The sequence below is a fragment of the Hyperoodon ampullatus genome, assembly GCF_949752795.1.
Source record: "Hyperoodon ampullatus genome assembly, chromosome: 1".
In the NCBI taxonomy this organism is placed as follows: domain Eukaryota; kingdom Metazoa; phylum Chordata; class Mammalia; order Artiodactyla; family Ziphiidae; genus Hyperoodon; species Hyperoodon ampullatus.
In genome coordinates this window covers 17692676-17711592 of record NC_136914.1, presented here as the reverse complement: position 1 = coordinate 17711592, position 18917 = coordinate 17692676, and the positions used below count along the sequence as shown (strand labels likewise).

At 35.2% G+C, this 18917-nt stretch overlaps 1 protein-coding gene across 1 annotated transcript in view; it reads left to right on the top strand.

Annotated features, from left to right (window-relative positions):
* Window positions 1-17793, top strand: part of RAP1GDS1 (Rap1 GTPase-GDP dissociation stimulator 1) — a gene marked incomplete at both ends in the record, with an annotated part of 147992 nt that extends 130199 nt beyond the window's left edge. Inside the window, 4 exons of the mRNA XM_079710155.1 lie at window positions 404-543; window positions 4502-4628; window positions 8212-8340; window positions 17666-17793. Of these exons, the coding sequence (XP_079566281.1) occupies window positions 404-543; window positions 4502-4628; window positions 8212-8340; window positions 17666-17793 (524 nt within the window). The remainder of the gene's footprint in view (window positions 1-403; window positions 544-4501; window positions 4629-8211; window positions 8341-17665) is intronic.
* Window positions 17794-18917: the final 1124 nt, after the last annotated feature.

Genomic DNA, 18917 nt, shown 5'->3' with positions numbered 1-18917 from the left:
AGGGAGATCATTTTTCTGTTTACAGAAACAATAATGAAAACCAATCCTTGGAATGAGTTATATTTATTTACTTATTTCTAAATTCTAAACCTTCTCTATATTGATTCCTTAGAGTACTGCTAAAAATTCTTTGGCACAGTTTTCCAGAGTACTAACAGACTGCCAGACTGAACCAAAAGAGTATAAAGTTGTTTATTTTGTTTTTCTATAAAAGTCCACAACTGAATAGAAAATCTCAATAGTCCATCAGATACGGAATATTTGCAGTTCTTGCTTTAATAAAATTGTTGTGTTCTGTTTTTAGACCTGTAATTTTCCTTCACACTCTTACATCTTTACCAATTATTTCAGTTGATTGCCTATCAGTGATTCATTCCTTTGTGGTTTGCCTTCTTTCCTATAGCAGAAGCTGCTGAACAACTGGGAAAGAATGTTAAATTAGTGGAGCGTTTGGTGGAATGGTGTGAAGCCAAAGATCACGCTGGTGTGATGGGGGAGTCAAACAGACTGCTCTCTGCCCTTATACGACACAGTAAATCAAAAGTAAGTCCCGGAGGAAACCGTTCGTTTATTTATGAAACAGATTAAAAGAAGATGGCAAGAGAAAAAGCTTAAAAGTAAAGGTATTCCTTGACTTGTGTAAATCTCCTTCATATAAATAACTGACTTCACCATAGTAACTATTACAGCTGGTTGGCCACAGGAATGTTCCTCCCCATCAGATGCTACCTCTTGGCATCTTTCCCTGCAGCAAAAGCAGCTGTTAACTTGGACCTTCCTACTACCTGTCTCACCTGTAGCAGCCTAAAATCCCATCCATTTTCACTGACACCAGTACAGGTCTTTTTTGCAACAGGCATCTATTAACATTCCACTGGACATACTTTGGATAATGCTGCTCTGGAGTAAGTTTTTAAAATAATTAAACACTAGGTACCAATTTGTTACATTCCTGTATATCCTTAACCAACTGTTGTGAATCACAGCTGTGTCCTTATGTTATTCTTAAACTTTGAATATTCTACTCCTTTTAAAGTACTTTGAATATTCTACTCCTTTTAAAGTCACCCTGAATTCTGCCTTAGAGTCCAGTCCTCCAAAAGTTGGCACTGATTCATGGGGTTTCATGCTGGCTTAGGCCTTTCAGCCATATGTGGTGTATCCTTGTGCTTATGCCAATAGGTAAAATTACATCTTCCCTCTAAAGAGTGCCCTAGGCTAGGACTGCTAACCAACTAGCTGGACCTTCTGACTGCAAAAATCAAAAACAGAGAAAGAAAAATAGTTTGCCTCTACAATAGGAATATAAAAATTCCCTCTTATCAAAGTAGGCACTTTTCTTTAACCTGTAAAACATTCATCAGTATCAAGCTAAAAACTTGTTTAAACAAATGTACTTAGTCATTTGCTTATTCATCCAACATTTACTTAAACCTATACTGAGAGCTTTGATGATACAATATTAAAAACGAAAATTTTTGGTAGGTGATTCAGTAGCTACACCAGCCTACAATCTTATAAATTGATTATCTCAAATTCAAGCCTATCTCAAACCATTCCATTGTAACAACATTGTTATACAATTTTCAACAGAGTCTTTAACTGGATTTATCTCAACAGTTAAGAGCAAACTGACCATAAATGCTAAATATGTGAGACTGTTAACGTAGATAATTTGCCTTAGTTATATATGTACCAAAACTTAGCACTCCATAAGAAAACTCCTTGAAAAATAGGATTATGAAATAAAATATTGTTTCAAACTTCGTAAAGCATTACAAAATATTTCCAAAATTCTTAAAGACTCTCCAGAGACATCTAAGGTTTAGAAGGATTACCCAGAGAAAACGTCTCATTATGTATATCTGCAGTTTACTTATTATAAATGAAATGGTTTCAGAGAGGTTAAAATAATCTCTGGATTAATTTTAGAAGTGTATTGGTTAAAATTATTTTTAATTCTCCAGATGAACCTTCTTGCTCTATGGAGTGGTGCTAATATTCTTTTTTTTTTAAATCTTGAAGTTAAAAATATAACTTTAAAATACATTCATAGAGCCCCTTCAAATCACATTAAATGATTGCCTCTGCTTGGCATTATGATGAATTCAGTGTGTATGCTTTTCCATAGACCACAAATGGTTAAAAACAAGACCTAGTAGTCAAACTGCCTGGATTGAACCTTGGCTTTTTACCATTTAATCACTGTCTGATTTGGGGCAAATTCCATAACTTAATCTAAGCTTCAATTTCTTCATCTATAAACTGTAGATAGTATCTAGCTAGTGGGATTTTCTGTGAGGATAAAAATGAGCTACTATCTGTAAGTTACCCAGTGTATAAGTGTTGTCCAGTGTATAGGTGTTTCTCCATACAGGGTAGCTGTCAATAGTAATAATCCTTTTGTCATATGACGCAAGTACAATGCTTCATTTATCTTTTATCCCCCATTCTATCGGGCAAAGTGATTCTGTAGACTAGCTACTCAGTAAGCATTTATTGAAGTAGGAGGAGAGAGGGCAGGCACTTTAAAGGACAGTACTCAGATATTTGTTCCAGAAAAGTGAGATGGAAAAGAAGCTACGCTTTGATTTAAGGGGTCAGGGTGGGGGGTGGTAATTTTTGGTATTTCTGATGTGCAAATTTTCTTCATTCATTCATTCCTTTCCCTTCTTTCTACTACAGTGGGCTTTTGAGGGTGAATCACAAAAGAGAGGATGAAATGACAGTCCAGAACCTTCCTAGGTGACTGCATATGTATCTTGTGAATCTGTTTTGATCTTTTTTACTCAACAGGCTCCTTTGTGATATTTATAAAATTCTTTACTAATTTTAAGAGTTCTATATCAGTTTCAAATAAACTGCCTCTGAGTAAGCAGTATAAAGCAGTATATAGTCATCCTCATCCCTTGATATCTGAGGGAGATTGGGCACCCTCTCAGATACCAAGATCTGTGAATGCTCAAGTCCCTTATATAAAAATGGCATAGTATTTCCATCTAACCTACACACATCCCCCTTATACTTTAAATCATCTTTAAATAACTTATAATACCTAATACAGTGTAAATGCTAGTAGATAGTTGTAAATACAGTGTAAATACTAAATAGTTGCCAGCGCACAGCAAATTCAAGTTCTGCTTTTTGAAACTTTATGAAATTTTTTTCCCCAAATATTTTCAATACATGGTTGGTTGAATCCATGGATGCAGAACCTGAAGATACGGAGGGCTGACTGTATTGGGAGGCTTTCTTTTCATTAGAAAAGGCTTTAAAAGATAGTTTCTCACTTTCTAAAAAAGTTGATGTGAAAAGACATTAAATGCTAGAACACAACTGCTGTAAAAACTCAGAACTTAGACTCTATTGATTTAGAATGTTTGCTCACTAAACAAGTTTGGACTCAAAGCAAAGATACTGTCTATAAATAGTTTTCTTAAAAATGTACATAAGGTAGAAGCATAAAGGAAACCCTTTTTCCAATATTTTAGCAAATTAACTTGAAAATATTTCTAATTACAGTTTTGTACCATTGAAGCGAACTTGGACAGGCTACTTAAAATATTCAGTGCTTACTTCAAATTACTAAAAATAGTGAAAAGTAGTAAAATTACTTTTTAAATACTTTATAATTGAGGCTTTCTACTAAATCATATTTAATCCAACAAAACCCTAAGTGAGATGAAGACAAAAATGAGTACTAGAAATAAATGTACCCATTTCTTTCTATCTAGCCTTTGCTGTATACTTTTATGTGTGCTCTTCATGTAATAACTTTATAACAAAAACCTATGAGATATACACTTACATTGTCTCAGTGTTATAGGTGAAGTCTCTGAGATGCAGAGAGAGTCAGTAGTTTGCTCCAAGTCAGTGGGATTTATTGGGTCTGGAGCCCACTGCCCCTCTGCCGCTGGAAAAGACAGAGCTGTAGGCACCATGAGAAATGAGGGAGACAGAGTTTTGATTTAAGTTCTGCCCAAGTCCTTTTGTATGTGATCTAGTTTTGTTAGATCCAACAAAGGTTTTAAAAGGCTGCATACATACATGTATACATGCACACATACATATGTAAAAAGCTTCACCTGATGCATCTGAGAAAACTACCTGGTGTTATAATAAAAATTGGAAAGGAAGAACTTTTTACATTATTATTATTCCAAGATTTATTCTCTTTGGTTGATCTCGTGGTAAGTCTTCATTTGGGGCAATGGCACTTTTATTTCTTTGACTTTGTTAGCTTCTGGGACTCTCTGTTCCTTGATATGAACTGTAGTGGTCTTTTTCGCTTAGGTAATTTAAGTTGTCATCTTTTGATGAATTTATTTAAAGCTAAAAGCTTTTTCCTTCTCTTCTGTGAAGAAAAAGAAATTATGGTTAAATGTAATGATTCATAGGGACACTGTCAGAAAACCACTCAACAGTGAATTGACTGATGGTAACGCAGTTTTTTTATGTTTAAAAGTAAAGTTTATAATTCTGTGATATTAATTTATTGTAGGATGTAATTAAAACCATTGTACAAAGTGGTGGCATCAAACATCTAGTTACCATGGCAACTAGTGAACATGTAATAATGCAGAATGAAGCCCTTGTTGCTTTGGCACTAATAGCAGCTTTAGAATTGGGTAAGTACCCCAGTGACAAACTTATTTTCTCCTATTTTTATCTTGGATGAAAGGAAGCACAGGAGTGGAATAGAAGTCAGACAGAACCTTGACTAGAAGCATTTTGCCAGTGTGTTTCTGTACCCGTCCAGATCTGAGTATAGGGAAAATCATATTCTATAGATTGTCACCATAGCTGTCCTTTTTGGTTGTTCTTTTGGTAACATTTTTAGGGTAATGCTTTAAGGTTAGTTTGACTCTTAAATGATACCTCAAAGTCTAGGCACTTAGGGAATACAGAAATCATTTTCAGCAGACCTCATGGAGAAGTGAAACAATACTTAAAATACAACAACAAGCTTAGGGTTTGCTACTCTTCCAGACATCCAGACCTTCTCTTCCATCTCTACTACTGATTCTCTCTTACTAACCTCCTCCTTTCTATCACCGTGGTTTCTGTTGCTTTACAGCATTGTATTCATTCTAAATTCTCACATTTATGTCACTCTTCTGTGTATTTACATTCAGAATTCCCCCAAAGCAGAGTCTAAATGATTCAGGTAGTTTCTCTCTAGCAGTAGCATTCCAGTTACTCAGAATTCTTCAGGAGAAGCTAGCTCATAGGCATCTAGTTTATGGGTAGCAACTTTGTCTACGGAACCAAACTTTGATACATAGCTGGGGACAATCAAAGTCACATGGCCTGTGGTAAGGCCTGAGGTTGCCTTACATAAAGGAGGACTATAGACTTAGTAGGCATGTCCTGTTTGGTTCAAAGCCAGTCGGGTAAATACTGTTAACTGATCACCTCAGTTCCCAGTGATGATTTTTGCCCATAATTCTCACATTGGGGCAAGTGGACCCACCAACCCTTAACCCAGGAAGGAGAAGCCAAAAGATAAACATGGTATATCTCCTTCAGTGTCAGATTTACTCAGATTTCAGGTATGAGAGATTTGAATTTTTGTCCTCTTAAGGGAACAATTAAAACAATTTATAATTTTTTTAAAAATCAGGTTTAAGTAGGATGTAAAATTTTCTTGAATTCTAAAGATAGAAAACATCCAGAAAATATATGTGGCTTTGGTCACTAACTTAGGTTAAAGATGCTGTGATTTCCTCCATGGTTTGGGTAAATTATGTGAGTCTGTCCAGAGGTCCAGACACCTTTAAGAGGGGAAGCTATGATGAAGAGGTAAGAGTTGGTGAGGACATTGAATACCAAACGGGGTTCATGGCTTGATTTTTAAAAATGGCTTAAAGTGATAGAGCAATTTCAGAATATCCTTGACTTCCTATTCTGGGGTGAATCTGGCCTTATGCCCTTCATAACTAGTATCTTCTAAATAGGCTTTAATTTTGTCTGCTTCCTGATAGCTGAGCATTTGCCTGAGTCTGTTTACCTTACCACAGAACTATATAAAATGACAAAACATAGTCATATTTGTTGTTGGTTGTTGTCACCTAGTGTTTCCTAGGCTCCTTGAGCCTAAGATTTAAAAATGAGGTCATACGACCTTTTTAATATAAAATACACTTTGAAAACCGTATGTTTCCAAACTTGTATCCTTACAGGCTTTTAGATTTATTAAGGAATTACTATAAACTTTTTGTATGATAATAGTATTAAAACAACATTGTAAGAGTCCTTATCCTTTTTTTTTTTTTTTTTTTTTGATAATTGTAGATTCACAAGCAGGCGTAGGAAATAATACAGAAAGATCCCTTGTACACTTTGCCCAGTTTTGCCCAGTGGTGACATTTTGCAAAACGAGTGTAACATCTCAACCACTGATACAATGTACCTATCTTATTCATACTTCCCCAGTTTTACTTGTACTTACTTGTGTGTATGTTATATTCCGTTTATCACCTGTGTAGGTGTATCTGAGCAGTTCTAATACCACAAGGATTCTCCATGTATAACCACATTCACCTACTTCCTACACTGCTCCTAATCCCTGGAAACCACTAATCTTCCCTTCATTTCTAAAATTTTTTTCATTTCAAAAATATATAAATGGAATCATATAGTATGTGACCTTATGGAATCGGCTTCTTTTGCTCAGCAGAAATTCCTAAAGAGTCATTGATTTGTGTGTCAATAGTTCATTCCTTCTCATTCCTGAATAGTATTTTGTGATGTGTATGTACCACAACTTGTTTAACCATTCACGTATTGAAGGACATCTGGGCTCATTCCACTTTGGGATTTTTAAAAATAAAGCTACAATGAACATTCATGTATAGGATTTTATGTAAACATAAATTTTCACTTTTCTAGATAAATGCCTATGAGTTACTAGATAACTCCTGGGTTGTATGGTAACTTCATGATTGATATTTAGAGAAACTGACAGGCTGTTTTTCAGAGTGGCTATACCATTTTACATTCCCGCCAGCACTGCATAAGTGATCTAATTCGCTTTGTACCCTCACCAACGTTTAGTAGTGTCCCTGTTTTTTTCTTTTATTTTAGTTAATCTGATAGATATATAGTGATATCTCATGTAGTTTTAATTTCCATTTTTCTAATAACTACTGATGATGAACATCTTTACGTGCTTATTTGCCATCTGTGTTTATTCCTTGGTGAAATGCCTATTTAGATCTTTGCCCATTTTCTAAATTGTTTTTAACTATTGAGTTTTGAGGATTATTTATATTCTGAAAGTCCTGTAGTTTTACATTTAACTCTGTGATTCTTGTTGTATTAATATCTGTATAAGATGTGAGGTTTAGGTCAGGGTTTCTTTTTTTTTTTTTTTGCCTATGGATGTAATTGCTCCAGCACCATTTATTGAAAAGGCTGTCTTTCCTCAACTGAATTGATTTTGTACCTTTGTCAAAAATCAGTTGCGCTTATGTGTGTGGGTCTACTTCTAGGGTCTTCTTTCAGTTCCTCTGACCTATGTGTCTGTCTCTCCACCAACACCACAGTGTCTTGATAACTGTAGCTATACAGTGACCTTCATATCAGGTAGAGGAATTCCTCCCACTTTATTCTTCTTTATCAAGATTGTTTACCTCTTCTAGGGCCTGTGGCTTTCCATATAAATTTTAGTATAAGCTTATCTATTTCCTATGGAGAATCCTCTTGGGATTTTGATAGGAATTGCAGAGTCCGATTCTTTTAAAGATACGTGCTGAAATACCTGTGGAGGAAATTATGTGATTATAGGATTTGCTCCAAAATAATTTGGGATGGGTTAGAATAAGTGGATAAGACTAGAGATAGAGGATACACAGTTGGCCATGATCATTTTTGAAGATGGTGATAGTACATAGTGTATCATACTATCTTTTCTGCTTTTGTATATGTTTAACAGTTTTCATAATAAAGGTTTTTAATTGCCTCATATTTAAAGGGATGTTTTAATATTGAATTTTAAGCCTAAACTCCTGAAATATCTACTGAAGTTTAGATCTAAATACCCTTTTAACAAGGTCTAAATTTAATATTGTATATCTATGTCATTATTATTTATGAGTCCCTTTTGAAAGGTTTCGCATTATCAGTTTCTAGAAAGGGAAGTAGTATTTAGCCAGATTGTACCAGGTTCATACCCAGTGAATATAACTGATACTTCGTTTCATGTTCCAGGCCCTGCTGAGAAAGATCTAGAAAGTGCTAAACTTGTACAGATTTTACACACACTGCTAGCAGATGAGAGAAGTGCTCCTGAAATCAAATATAACTCCATGGTCCTGATCTGTGCTCTCATGGGATCTGGTATGTATTTCCTCTGTCATTTGATATTCATCAACATATGGTTGATAATAAATATAAAATAATAGTAAATGGTGGCTTTGGGTTTTAAAAGCATTAGAAATTAGTTTATGGAAGATACAGGGTTACTTTTACACTGCAAATACTCCCAAAAGATTCTTAATAATGAAAAGTGTTATATAGCAAATATAGGCAAAAGTCAATGTTAAAAAATTAATACCTTTAAGTTTCATTAACCCTAAAGTATTTTATATAAAGAACAAATTCTGATTTTGTATACCACGATATTAGCTAAGGAGTTTGTTCAAGAAATCATTGGCATATCTTGTTATACATTTCATGGACCACTTGAAAAGAACATGTATCCTGCTGTTATCGAGTGGTGAGTTCTATAAATGTCAATTAGATCCTTTTGTTTGGTAATGGTGTTTCTGTATTCTTGCTGATTTTCTACTCGGTCTGTCAATTATTGAGAGAGGGGTGTTGAAGTCTCCAGCTATTATTGTTGATTTGTCTGTATCTCCCTTCAGTTCTATCAGGTTTTGCTTCATATATTTTGCAGCTCAGTTGGCAGGTGCATACACCCTTCCTAGTGGATTTACCTTTCTATCGTTATGTAATGTTCCTCTCTGTCTCTGGTAGTTTTCTTTGCTCTGAAGTCTACTTTATCTGATATTAATATAGCTACTCCTACTTTCTTTTGAATAACATTCACGTGATCTTTTTCTACCCTTTCAGATTCAATCTGCGGGATCTTGTATTTGAAGTGTAGGCAGCATATTGTTGGGTCATGTTTTTTAATCCACTCTGTCATCCCCCCACCTTTTTTTAATGCTTAAAGATTATATAATTTCATCCGCAAAGTTAGTTATCATTATTATTACTACCATTTGTTAGACGAGGAAGCCAAGACTGTGAAGGAAGTAAGCAGGGACATTGCAGTGGTGCTGGGTGAGGAGTGGTGAACATAAATTGTCCTGTCTGGTTAGTGACAGGCACTTTCAAGATGATGGTAACAACCAAAATGATGGGCAGTAGAGGGGGTGGGTGTCGGGAAAGCACCTCTGATAGTGAGCCTTGATGGGCAGAGTTGGGTTTCTAGGTGGACTTCTTTGTGCACACACCAAGGGTGGATATGTCTCCTGGGGCAGGCTCACCTTATCCAAGTACAAAACCAGAATGGTAGTTTACTTATATATAATGAGAAGTATGCCTGCCACTGATCTCAGAACACCCCAAGTGCGCATGTCTGGCTCATTGACTCCTGCAGGGCAGGCAGGCATCAAGAGTTGCTTGATGAGCTTTGATCAGAACAAGGAGAATTAAATGAATGGACTGTGTAATGGCATCAGGTCAAAGTGGTTTGATGCATCTGTCTCTGCAGTTGCATCAGCTTTGCTAAAGGAACTGGAAGCATGGAATCCCTTGGCTTGAGGCTCCATCTTTTTGGATGTTGCTGGTATGGCTCTGTCTGCATTACCCACAGTAGTGTTTTCTGTTCTATGCTGCTGTACTGACGAATGCCCCAGTAACCTCTGCTTTGCTTGCATTCTTTGAGGTAATTGTTGATACTTTCCACAAGTCCTGCTTGGGCAACCCCTCAAATGTTAAAATTCTCCTTTATAAAGAGTGCATCCATTCTCAGTTTGACCAATAAATAAATGGTCAAAACACTCTTGTGGTCAAAAGACTTAACTTAAGTCTTTAGTTAAGGAAGTATTTCCTTTGGTTATTTTCTGAATTTTTTCAAGGCCAGTATTTTTAGTGATGCACTGTTAGAGAAAAATAGAAATATTATTTGGGTAACTGGTAAGATTTTTTTTTTTTTTTTTTTTTTACTGTAATATGATACCCAAGTTGGAGAGCAGTGGGAAACAAAAAAAGTTTGTGTGTTGTTTAATCAGTAAGCAAAAATCATTTACTATTTCTTTGGGTTTTTTATTATTATTGCAGTTTTTAATATTTATTCCATTTATTTAAATTAATTTTAAAAAGTTCACCCATTTCTCCCAACCCCAATCCCTGCCCCCTGCAACCACCAATCTATTCTCTGTATCTATGAACTTGGTTTTTAGATTCCACACATAAGAGAGATCATATGGTGTTTGTCTTTCTCTGCGTTATTTCACTTAGAATAATGCCCTCAAGGTCCAGTCGTATTGTCACAAATGACAAGGTTTCATTCTTTTTATGGCTGAATAATATTCCATTATATACACACACCATAATTTCTTTACTCATTCACGTATCCATAGACATGTAAGTTGCTGCCGTATCTTGGCTTTTCTAAGTAATGCTGCAATGAACATGGGGTGCATATGTCTTTTCAAATTAGTGATATTTCCTCTGTATACATTTAGAACCACATTAGTGTTATAATTTTTGTTTTCAACCATCAAACATAATCCAGAAAACTCTTGAGAAAAGGAAAGCCTATTGTACTTATCTGTATGTATTTGCTATATCTATTCTTTCTGATGTTCCAAAATTCCTTTTTTTCCCTTTCTGTTTAGAGAACTTCCTTTAGCCATTCTTTTAGGTTAGGTCTGTTTGTGACAGATTCTCATTTCCTTTATTATTCCTTATTTATTCATTTTCATTGAGAATATCTTGATTTCTTCTTCATTTCTGAAAAATATTTTCTCTGTGCATAGAATTCTGGGTTGACAGTTCTTTTCTTTCAAAACATGAAAAATGTTGTGCCACTTTCTTCTGGCCTCCATAGTTTCTTATGAGAAATCCACTACCTCACTGTTTGTTTTTTCCCTTGTAGGTAAGGTGTCATTTCTGTCTCAAGACTTTTTTCTCTTAGTTTTCAAAAGTTTGAATATGATGTGTCTTGGCAAAGATTTCTTTAGGATTATCTTGTTTAGGGCTTGCTCAGCTTCTTGAATCTGTAGGCTTGTGTCTTTTGCTAAATTTGGGAAGTTTTTAACCATGTTCCTTCAGGTACTTTTTCAGTCCCACCTTATTTCTCTTCTCCTTCAAGGCCTCTAATGACATAAATGTGAGCTCTTTAGTTATATCCCCACAGGTCCCTGAGGTTTTGTTCTTTTTTTTTTCCAGTTTATTATCTCTCTGTTGTTCAGATGGGGTAATTTGTATTGCTTTAAGTTCACTGATTATTTCTTCTGTCTTCTCCATTCTATTGTTGAGCCTATCAAGCTTTTTGTTGCAGGTACTATAGTTTTGAGTTCTAAAATTCCTATTCTCTTCTTTATATCTTCTGTTTCCTTGCTGTGATCTCATTTGTTTCAAGCATGTTCATAATTGTTCAGGCATTTTCTTAATGTAAAATGTACATATAATTTGCCATTTGAACCATTTTTAAGTGTACAGTTCAGTGGATTAAGTACATTCATATCACTGTGCAACCATCCCCACCATTCATCTCCAGACCTTTTTCTTCTTTCCAAACTGAAACTCTATACTCTTTAAACAGTAACTCCCTAATCACCCATCTCCCCAGCTTTTGGCAACCATCATTTTATTTTCTCTCTTTATGAAATTGACTACTCTTGGTACCCCATGTAAGTGGAATCATACAATATTTTTCCTTTTGTGTCTGGCTTATTTCCCTTAACATAATGTCTTCAAGGCTCATCTATGTTGTAGCATGTGTCAGAATTCCATTCCTTCTTAAGGCTGAATAATGTTCCATTGTTTGTATATATTACATTTTGTTTATCCATTCATCCATCAGTGGACATTTGGGTTATTTTCACCTTTTGGCTATTGTGAATGATGCCACTATGACCATGAATGCACAAATATCTGTTTGAGTTCCTGCTTTCAGTTATTTTGCTTATATACACAGAAGTGGAATTGCTAGATAATACAGTAATTCTATGTTTAATTTTTTGAGGAACCACTGTACTGTTTTCCACAGTGTCCGCACCATTTTACATTTCCACCAGAGGTGCACATGGGTTCCAGTTTCTACATCCTCGCTAATATTTGTTATTTGTTTTGATAATAGCCATCCTAATGGTTGTCAGGTGGTATCTTATTGTAGTTTTGATTTGCATTCCCCTGATGATTAGTGATGTTGGGGATCTTTTCATTTGCTTATTGGCCATTTGTATATCTTATCTTCTTTGGTGATATGTTTATTCAAGTCCTTTGCCCATTTTTTATTTGGGTTGTTTTTTGTTGTTGACTAGGAAAAGTTCTCTATATGTTCTGTGTATTAAATGCTTATTGGATATATGATTTGCACGTATTTTCTCCTATCCCAAGAGTTGCCTTTTCACTGTTGTGTCCTTAGATACACAGAAGTCTTTAATTTTGATAAAGTCCAGTTTATCTGTTTCTCCTTTTGTTGCCTGTGCTTTTCATGCATATCCAAAAGATCATTACTAAACCCAATGTCATGAAGTCTTCCCCCTATGTTTTCTTTCAGAATCTTACAGTTTTAGCTCTTATGTTCAGGTCTTTTGATCTATTTTGAGTTAACTTTTGTATGTGATGTAAGGTAAGGGCCCAACCTTATTTTTCTCCTGTGGATATTACCAGCACCATTTGTTGAAAAGACTGTCCTTTTGTCATTGAATGGTCTTGACACCCATGTCGAAAATTATTTGACCATATATGTGAGGGCTTATTTCTATTCTATTCTGTTAATCTCTCTGTCTTTATATCAGCACCAGACTGTTTTGATTATTGTAGCTTTGTAGTAAGTTTTGAAATTAGGAAGTGTAAGACCTCCAACTTTATTCTTTTTCAAGATTGTTTTAGATATCTGGAGTCCCTTGAGATTCCATCTGAATTTTAAAATGGATTTTTCTATTTCTGCTAAAAACGTTGGTTCTGGTTTCATTTTTTAATTTTTTTAGCCTTTCCACTATGTTTATTTTTATTTTATTACATTGTAATGAAACTGATTATTTTTATTATTAGTTTTACCATTATATTCTATTACTGAATGTTTTATTTATTTTAAAAAATTTTATTTTATATGGGAGTATAGTTGATTAACAATGTTGTGTTAGTTTCAGGTATACAGCAGTGTGATTCAGTTATACATGTACATGTATCTATTCTTTTTCAGATTTTTTTCCCATTTAGGTTATTACAGGGTATTGAGCAGAGTTCCCTGTGCTGCACACTAGGTCCTCGTTGGTGATCTATTTTATATATAGTTGTGTGTATATGTCAATCCCAAACTCCCAATCTGTCCCACCCCCCCTCCACCCCTGGTAACCAAAAGTTAATTCTCTAAGTCTGTGAGTCTGTTTCCGTTTTGTAAATAAGTTCATTTGTATCTTTTTTTCTTTAGATTCTGCATATAAGCGATATCATATGATATTTGTCTTTCTCTGTCTTATTTCACTTAGTATGATAATCTCCAGTCCATCCATATTGCTGCAGATGGCATTATTTCATTCTTCTTATAAGAATGGCTGAGTAATATTCCACCATATATATGTACCACATCTTCTTTATCCATTCATCTGTCAGTGGACATTTAGGTTGTGCTACATCTTGGCTATTGTAAACAGCACTGTGGTGGACATCGGGGTGTGTGTATCCTTTTGGACCACGTTTTTCTCCAGATATATGCCCAGGACTGGGATTACTGGATCATATGGTAGCTCTATGTTTAGTTTAAGGAACCTCCATACTGTTCTCCATGCTGGCTATACAAATTTACATTCCCACCAACAGTGTAGGAGGGTTCCCTTGTTCCACACCCTCTCCAGCATTTATTGTTTGTAGACTTTTTGATGATGGCCATTCTGACTGGTGTGATGTGCAATCTCATTGCAGTTTTGATTTGCATTTCTCTAATAATTAGCAATGTTGAGCATCTTTTCATATGCCACTTGGTCATCTGTATATCTTCTTTGGAGAAGTGTCTATTTAGGTCTTCTGCCCATTTTTTGATTGGGTTGTTTTTTTTTTTTTTTTGATATTGAGCCACATGAGCTCTTCATAAATTTTGGAGACTAATCCTTTGTCAGTCGCATCATTTGCAAATATTTTCTCCCATTCTGTGGGTTGTCTTTTTGCTTTGTTTATGGCTTCCTTTGCTGTGCAAAAGCTTTTGAGTTTAATTAGGTCCAATTTGTTTATTTTTGTTTTTATTTCCATTACTCTAGGATATGGGTTGAAAAAGATATTGCTGTGATTTATGTCGAAGAGTGTTCTGCCTATGTTTTCCTCTAAGAGTTTTATAGTATCCAGGCTTACATTTAGGTCTTTAATCCATTTTGAATTTATTTTTGTGTATGGTGTTAAAGGATGTTCTAATTTCATTTTTTTACATGTAGCTGTCCAGTTTTCTCAGCACCATTTATTGAAGAGACTGTCTTTTCTCCATTGTATAGTGTTGCCTCCTTTGTCATAGATTAATTGACCATACATGTGTGGGTTTATTTCTGGGCTTTCTATCCTGTTCCATTGATCTATATTCCTGTTTTTGTGCCAGTACCATACTGTTTTTATGACTGTAGCTTTGTGGTATAGTCTGAAGTCAGGGAGCCTGATTCCTCCAGCTCCATTTTTACTTCTCAAGATTGCTGTGGCTATTTGGGGTTTTTTGTGTCTCCATACAGATTTTTAGATTTTTTGTTCTAGTTCTGTGAAAAATGCCATTGGTAATTTGATAGGGATTGCATTGAATTTGTAGACCGCCTTGGGTAGTATCAGCATTTTGACAATATTGATTCTTCCAATCCAAGAACACTGTACAGTATATCTGTCCATCTGTTTGTGTCATCTTCGATTTATTTCATCAGCGTCTTATAGTTTTCAGAGTACAGGTCTTTTGCCTTCTTAGGTAAGTTTATTCCTATTATTTTATTTTTGATGAGATGGTAAATGGGACTGTTTCTTTCATTTCTCTTTCTAATCTTTTGTTGTTAATGTATAGAAATGCAACAGATTTCTGTGTATTAATTTTGTATCCTGCAGCTTTACCGAATTCACTGATGAGCTCCTTGTCTTGTTCCTGATCTTAGAGGAAATGCTTTCAGCTTTTCACCATTAAGTATGATATTAGCTGTAGGTTTGTCATATATGGCCTTTATTATGCCCACTTTGTAGAGAGTTTTTATCATAAAAGGGTGTTGAATTTTGTCAGAAGCTTTTTCTGCATCTATTGAGATGATCATATGGTTTTCTTCTACTTTTTGATGTGGTGTATCACAGTGAGTGATTTGCATATATTGAAGAATCCTTGCATCCCTGGGATAAATCCCACTTGATCATGGTGTGTGATCCTTTTAATGTATTGTTGGATTTGGTTTGCTAGTGTTTTGTTGACGATTTTTGCATCTCTGTTCATCAATGATGTTGCCCTATAACTTTCTTTTTTTGTGGTATCTTTGTTTGGTTTTGGTATCAGGGTGATAGTGGCCTCTAGAATGAGTTTGGGATTGTTCCTTCCTCTGTGATTTTATTGGAATAGTTTCAGAAGGATAAGTGTTAAATCTTCTCTAAACGTTTGATAGAATTTGCCTGTGAAGCCATGTGGTCCAGGACTTTTGTTTTTTGGGAGTTTTTTAATCATAGCTTCCATTTCAGTACTTGTAATTGGTCTGTTCATATTTTCTGTTTATTCCTGGTTCAGTCTTGGGAGATTGCACCTTTCTAAGAATTTGTCCATTTCTTTTGGGTTGTCCATTTTATTGGCATACAGTTGCTTGTAGTAGTCTCTTATGACCCTTTGATTTTCTGTGGTGTACATTGTAACTTCTCCTTTTTCATTTCTAATTTTATTGATTTCAGCCCACTCCCCTGTTTTTTCTTGATGAGTCTGGTTAAAGGTTTATCAATTTTATCTTTTCAAAGAACCAGCTTTTCGTTTCCTTGATCTTTTTTTATCATTTTCTTTGTCTCTATTACATTTGTTTCTGCTCTGATCTTTATGATTTCTTTACTTCTACTAACTTTGGGTTTTGTTACTTCTTCTTTCTCTAGTTGCTTTAAGTGTAAGGTTAGGTTGTTTGTTTGAGATTTTTCTTATTTCCTGAGGTAAGATTGTATTGCTGTAAACTTCCTTCTTAGGACTGCTTTTGCTGTGTCCCATAGGTTTTGGACTGTTGTCCAAAACTGTTTGGACTGTTGTGTTTTCGTTGTCATTTGCCTCTAGGTATTTTATGATTTCCTCTTTGATTTCTTCAGTGATTCATTGGTTGTTTAGTGGCATATTGTTTATCCTACACATGTTGTGTTTTTTACAGTTTTTTTCTTGTAGTTAATTTCAAATATCATAGCGTTTTGGTTAGAAAATTTGCTTGATAAGATTTCAATTTTCTTAAATTTACCGAGGCTTGCTTTGTGGCCCAACATGTGATAAGTCCTGGAGAATGTTCCATGTGCACTTGAGAAGACTGTGTATTCTGCTGCTTTTGGACGGAATGCTCTATAAATATCAGTTAAGTCCATCTGGTTTGATGTGTCATTTAAGGCACAGGCCTTAAATGATTTCCTTATTGATTTTTCTGTCTGGATGCTCTGTCCGTTGATGAAAGTGGGGTGTTAAGGTCCCCCACTATTATTGTGTTACTGTCAGTTTCTCCTTTTATGGCTGTTAGTATTTGCCTTTAAGGTGCTTCTGTGTTGGGTGCATATATATTTACAATTGTTATATCTCCTTGGATTGATCCCTTGATCATTAATTACGTAGTGTCCTTCTTTGTCTCTTGTAACAGTCTTTATTTTAAAGTCTATTTTGTCTGATATGAGTATTGCTACTCCAGCTGGTTCTGGTTTTATACCTCAGTTTTATCAAAATAAACACATCAGTTTGAGGGATGCTAATTACATTAAACTTACTGGACTTAAGAGGAATCCTGTATTTTACTGTAACTGAAGTTAAATAGAGCAAGAAAACCAGAAAGAGGAAGATAGTAGCCTCCATTTTAGATTTCCTATCACAGAAATTTGTTGAAAGGATGTGAGGTAATAACCTTTTTATTTGCCACAAAATTAATTTGAAACAGATCTAAGATTTTTCTGTAAGTATTGGACTTCATATTTGAACCAATGATAGGGTTAAGTTAGGAGTGTATAACTGAACCTTGAGATCATACAATGAGCTGTGTTTTAATTATAACTCATTACTTTAATCAACCTTTGACTGTAGAACTTGACATCTGATTTATTTTTAGAAAGGGTCTCTGATTTTTTTTATCCTAACATCCCTAAAAAAGACATTTCTAGGCTACTGCTGTGTCTTTTTCCAGAATTGTTCCTAGTTTTATAACTAACTCGGTATCATTTAAATAAGCATTTTGGGTATGTGTTTTAGGTCGAGTGTATAGTAAGAAAGATTAGAACAACCTAATAGAAGCATATCTGTTGCCTTGTTTTTGTCTTCCAGAATCTCTACACAAGGAAGTACAGGATTTGGCCTTTCTAGATGTTGTATCCAAACTTCGCAGTCATGAGAACAAAAGTGTTGCTCAACAGGCCTCTCTCACAGAGCAGAGACTTGCTGTGGAAAGCTGAGAACTACCCCTCCCTGATACACCTCTCATTTCCCCTTTGTCCTCCATCCAGCTGCCTCTTCTGCTTCATTCTCTTCCATATCACTTGTGCATGCGTGTAATGTTCCAATGCCAATTGAAGAACTGCTGTAGGTACCTGCCCAATAAGATTTCTAAACCCATAGTTAGTTAGTGTGAACATGGATTTGTCAAAAACAAGTCTCCACCCCATAACTGTTTCCTTGTATTCCTGTTGCTTGAGCTACATTAAGTAGAATGTGCATGTTGTAGTCCTATGATGATGACGTAAACTTGGTACTACACAATGACTTGCTCCTCATCCTTGGTAGACTACATAATAATGTACTGGTAAATTAATTAGAAACAAATGAGAATGCAGCAGGATCTGACTAGCTTATGAAAGATGGAATTGAATAGTAAAAATAGCTCCATTTATTGGTGCTTGGAAAGCACAGTGACCAAAAAACCTGTATGGCTGCTTATTCATTAGTCTTACCTACTAATGTCAAACCCATGGTACCTAGAGTTAAATAAAGTCCAATGCTCTCGCTCTTTACCCTCTGGTTTCTTCTTCTTTCTTTGTAGACTCTTGAAACTGCCACAAACTTGGCAAGACTTCCTAAGGTTTTTTTATGTCATATTTAATTGGCCATCATCAGTAGCCTGATGTTGAAAACGTTTGTAGTTTTCAGCATGAAACTAAGGGGTTGAAGAATATTACACTAGTACATCTTGTTTTTTGCCTGTATTTTAGATTCTGATATATGTACAGTTTCACCTCAGAATTTCTTCCGTCAGTTAATCAACATTGTTCAACACGTCTTTAAAAGTCACTTGTCATTTGTTTTCAACTGAGAAAGTTGAGTACAGTTCTTTAGAAAATGGATTTTTTTGTTTGTTTGTTTTTCACCATTCAGCTTGAAAGCAAGAAGGTTCCTTGGTCTTTTAACCCTTTTAAATTTTGTATGAGAACTAGCAGGGCATATGAAAAAAGATTAAGAAATGTTTGTCTAGACTAAAGAAAGGAAGCAGGTCATAAAAGCCATAGTAGCCAGTCCAGTTCATTCTGCACATGGCCTCATCCCAGTAGCTGTTAGAGTTTCCCACCTCCACTTTCCACAGAGA